The sequence below is a fragment of the Haliotis rufescens genome, unplaced genomic scaffold (genome assembly GCF_023055435.1).
Source record: "Haliotis rufescens isolate VD_foot unplaced genomic scaffold, xgHalRufe1.0.p SCAF_17, whole genome shotgun sequence".
Lineage (NCBI taxonomy): Eukaryota > Metazoa > Mollusca > Gastropoda > Lepetellida > Haliotidae > Haliotis > Haliotis rufescens.
In genome coordinates this window covers 28,913,462-28,918,229 of record NW_025963857.1, presented here as the reverse complement: position 1 = coordinate 28,918,229, position 4,768 = coordinate 28,913,462, and the positions used below count along the sequence as shown (strand labels likewise).

Sequence of the window (4,768 nt, the reverse complement as noted above, 5' to 3'; positions counted from 1 at the left end):
ACTGTTCCCTTCCATTTAATGTATCTCTGTTATCAAAGAGTGAGTGTGGTTTTACGCCGTTTTTAGCAATATTCCAGCAAGGTCACGGCTCGGGACAACATAAATGGGCTAAACACAGTGTACCAATGTGGGGAATCGAACCCGGGAACCACTACATATATAAAATGACGACCAAAAGAAACACTGTGATTGGCCAATCACAAATGAAGTATTTATGCAATCGAAAAGTGGCTATGAAGACATATGTTTCAATGTGAGTTGGCACTTGATGATTTCTCAATTTGCCTGTGTGAATGTCGGAATGCTATACAAAGTGTGCCTAATGTCAGAGTACTTCTCTGAGAATATTAACAGAATAGTTGGAAAACTACCCTCACAGTCAATATCAGAAGTTCAGGGGTCTTATACAGAACTTGGGGGAGAGGGATTCAGTTCTGAATTTTGACAGTCTCGTGGACTTTGTGAAGAAAGAGACCAGAAAAGCGCATGACTCCATGTTTGGACAAGAAGCTCTCAGAAAAGAGGAGAACACGGGAAAATGCGTACCAGACTAAGTTTACCTTTGCTGCTAATTAGGTTAATACACTTGAAACAGGGGATCAGACAGAGTGGCAGGTAGGGTTTTTACCTCTATTATACCAGATCATTTCGAACACCTTGTTTGTATTTGTGATCCCATGTGCATAGTGACAAATGTCTTCTGACTTGGAGCATTATGAGAAGGTTTAATTTCTACAGTTTTCTTGTTGTTAGAATTGACATTTTCTCTGCTAAGAACAACACAACAGCTTATTTATTCTGTTTATTTCAACGAATATATTTATAAAGTGATTCATTGCAAATATAACTTGAATGATTCATGATTTACTGTACTGTGTACTGTGTATTTTATATATTATAGTATTTGAACATGGCGCACAGTACTTCACATATGACGTTGTATTGGGAGCATTGTATTTGTTATTCCAATAGTGTTTCGTCACAATACACTCTCACAACATGATATATCTGCTGACAGCTCACAATAGATCTGAGAAACCGTGTCACAGTGTACGAGTATCGCGTGTCATGTGATCACATTCATTCTCCCCGATGGCTTGAACATGTCACGTGATCATCAGTGTGGCTAAGGCAACAACCAGGAAGTGAAAAACAGTCTACCCCGGGTGCTCGTCCAAGTTGCGGTATCTGTAAAGGTAACACAATATATGTATGTTTAAATGTAACTGGAATAAGTTGTTTTCGAATTTGCACACAGACTCGTGTTAAAACCACTCATATATTTGAAATATAATCGACATCAAGGTAAATTGAACTTCAATAACGAAAGCAGCTTGAACATTCCTCGAGTCCTGACTTGCAGGTTGAAATAAGTGTAACATGTTAACATATGTTGAATGTACAGTTAGGTGTCTTCAAAACGACGTTACCATATGTCGCACGTGTTTGTTTCAAGAATCCAAGCGTGAACACAGTTATGCAGTGGTGGCAGTGTTTATACTGGCGTCGCAAATTTGTATATGAATATTCGAGTTATGCCCCTTTATCAGAAGACCATTGTACTGGACACAGGACCCGTAGCTGAACATGGAATCAAAATGGTGTGTGTATATATGCGTGTGTGAGTGTATGTGTGTATGAATGTGTGTGTGTGTTTGTATATGTGTGTATCTGTGTGTATCTTTGTGTGTATCTGTGTGTGTATGTATGTATGTATGTATGTATGTATGTATGTATGTATGTATGTATGTATGTATGTATGTCTGTGTGTGTGTATGTGTAAGTATGCATGTATGTGTGTGTGTGTGTTTTATTATGATCACTGCAAGCAATAAAACTTAAGCCATGGAGTGTCATGAGTATCAATGTCACAGTCATCAAATGTATGGGAAATAAACTCGTACTGAAGACATAGCTAAGTCTGACGATTTCTTTCCCTCAGAAATGGCCACCGCAAAGAAATTGACGGACAACCATCTGAGCTGTGTCATCTGTACAGGGGTGTTCACAGACCCTGCCACACTTCAGTGTAATCACACTTTCTGTAAGTCCTGTCTTCTGAAATACACCAAAACACAGCCTGAAGCAATTCAAGCCAAGTCTATTCCATGTCCCTCCTGTAGACAACTGACAAAGGTGGCCAACCCTGACAGTCCAGTAGTGGAGTGGGTCAGTCAGCTGAAACCAAGTCATGTGATACAGGGGCTGATGGACGACTTTGGGGAATCGTCAGGTAGGGAAATTTAAAACGTTTTCATGTCTTGCACACCAAGGTATTGGAAATGCAGTTTTATATTTATTAAAGTGAGCAGGATTGAGTTCGAAGTGAGCTGGTTTATATTGACATTTAAACATCTGGCAACTATGGCGCGTGTGCATTCAAAATTTGTATTCAAAGTTGTAGTATGTGGTTGTGTTTTCTAGAAATGGCATCATTTGTGACACGCTGTGCTTTATGTTTAGATACCTGTAGCGTGTGCAAAGAAGATGGGGAGACAACTCCAGGCACTGTGTGGTGCACCATTTGTGACGATGTCTTTTGTGATGGATGTCTCAAGTTACACAAGAAGATGCCGCTGTCACGTGACCATGAAGTGATTGACTTACGTATCCATAGTAACAGGAAACCAAAGGTACAGCGCTTTATGTGCAGAATTCACAAAGATGAAAAGATAAAACTGTTTTGTAAAGATTGCAGGATGGCAATTTGTACTGTATGCTGCAGTATCAAACACAGGAAGTGTGATGATGTTGAAACCATAGATACAATGACGTCTCTTGTAAAAGAAAGTCTGATAACTGAAACTAGAAACCAAGAGAAAAAAATTGAAACTTACACTGATAATATTTCTTCAACAAATTCGAAAATTGAAAAGCTATCGACGAACGCACAGGAGATGAAAGACCAAGTTCAGAAAGTACGCATGGCAGCTGTAGATGTTCTTCTGAGAAAAGAAAAGAAACTGCTGGACCGTATCGACCAACTCACTGAGACACGTGTAGAAGAATTGAAAGGCTACATAATGTCCCAGGAGATTGACCTCCAGATACATCAGCAGCGGCATGGGTTCATAGACAAAGCCGTGACGTCACACTGTGTAGCAGACATGTATGATATATATGAGACTATGACCGTAGCACCCAGAGATAAGGACACAAGTGAGGACAAGAGACCAATACCATCCACCATTGTCTTCACACATGACACAGATAAACTGAGGAGATCTGTAGATGAGGTGCAGCTGGGGGAGGTCAAGGTTGTCCAAGGCGACTTGCTAAGGTGGGCGAAGCTCATGCAGCTCTGCCAGACACACTACAAATAGCTTTCATCAACTTTAACCCTGAACCTTCTTACTGTAACATGTGAAAGTATCCGCCTTTGTGAAGGATTGACTGAAATAGAGCCACACATACGCTGTATACAAGACCTAACTGATTGCAAATCTCCAAACTGCTTGTAAATCTGTGCTGAATGAACCGGACATGGGAGTGAAATACTTTTGGGGACAACGACTGTGTGTTTCACGTGTGTTTTTAGATGGGTTGAGAACACACAGGGAGTGGTGGACAGGTACACTTGCATCTGATTGTTTCAACATCGCTTCACACGATCCCTACACATGACTCCTGCGATAGGACCGGTTCCGTGGTCTAGTGGTAGAGTGACCGCCCGGAGAGCGGAAGGTCCGGGATTCGATCCCCGGCCGCGTTATACCAAACGACGTTAAAAGATAGTACTTCTTGTTACCCTGCCTGGCGCTCGACATTAAGGGGCTAAATATACAACAAGGACTGATCGGCTCGGAGTCAGTATACTTTGTCTGAGTGGAGTATTCATGTTTAACTGCGGCATGGTATCTCAGTGAGCTATCACTATATATCGGCATCAGTCCGGACTATTACAAGCAGACACACACATACGTGCATGTACGTTGCTATATTGCCTGCGATAGTTATTCAATCTGTCCAGAGGTTCGCATTTGGAAGACAAAATCACACTTGAAAGTGATAAAATGGTTGTAATGATATGTTATTTTGAAGAATTGAGAGTAAAATGCGTCAACGCTGTACACTTTTGTGTACGCTTAGCTGGGATGAATAATAATCAGAGGGACAAAAGAAGGTATACCGATCGGTGGGTGTGGGTGTGGGTGTGGGTGGGTGTGTGTGTGTGCGGCTGCTTGTACTAGTCCGGACATATGACGATTTATAGTGCTAGCTCACTGAGATACCATGCCGCAGCGAGGAAAGCACGAAATGAGACTGGAGCACAGATATCGTGCTGACAAACCAAGACAACAAGAAATCTGGGCGAACCGGGATTCGGGATGTGGCCTGTATAAGGGACGTAACTATGGAAGAACTAGTAAATGTGTTGGTGTTGACTTGAGAAATATAGTTGAGTTTTAAAACTGATTATTCCATATAACAGCGTAGTTTCTTTGTTCCATAATTCCAGGCTATCTTCCTTCTTTCTAAGCAGAGCGCCAGGCAGGGCAACAATAAGTACATCTTTTGACGTCTTTTAGTATGACACATCCGGAGGTCGTACCCCGAACCTTCCTCTCTCCGGGCGGACACTGGCCACTAGACCACGGAGGCGGCCGAAAGTGTTTCCGAACAGTGGACTGATCATTATGATTATGAATTGGTTTAGTCGCATTTATTTACAGAGGGTTAATGAAGTGTTTACAAATGATGCCTAAACGCTATGTCTATTTCTACACACTACTTTGATATGTAACAGACGTCGCTGCTTGAGGTGTAG

At 41.6% G+C, this 4,768-nt stretch overlaps 1 protein-coding gene across 1 annotated transcript; it reads left to right on the top strand.

The window, feature by feature from the left end:
* Window positions 1-1,137: 1,137 nt before the first annotated feature.
* LOC125381207 (E3 ubiquitin-protein ligase TRIM56-like) lies at window positions 1,138-3,727 on the top strand. Its single transcript, XM_048397844.1, has 3 exons — window positions 1,138-1,196; window positions 1,943-2,233; window positions 2,464-3,727. Exons 2-3 carry the CDS (start codon window positions 1,945-1,947, stop codon window positions 3,321-3,323), a joined length of 1,149 nt encoding a protein of 382 aa, XP_048253801.1. The 5' UTR covers window positions 1,138-1,196; window positions 1,943-1,944; the 3' UTR covers window positions 3,324-3,727.
* Window positions 3,728-4,768: the final 1,041 nt, after the last annotated feature.

Excerpts from the sequence above, each read along its gene's own strand:
- LOC125381207 (XM_048397844.1), top strand. The coding sequence starts at position 1,945 with ATGGCCACCGCAAAGAAATTGACGGACAACCATCTGAGCTGTGTCATC. Across the intron at positions 2,234-2,463 it reads CGACTTTGGGGAATCGTCAG|ATACCTGTAGCGTGTGCAAA; the intron begins GTAGGGAAATTT and ends CTTTATGTTTAG.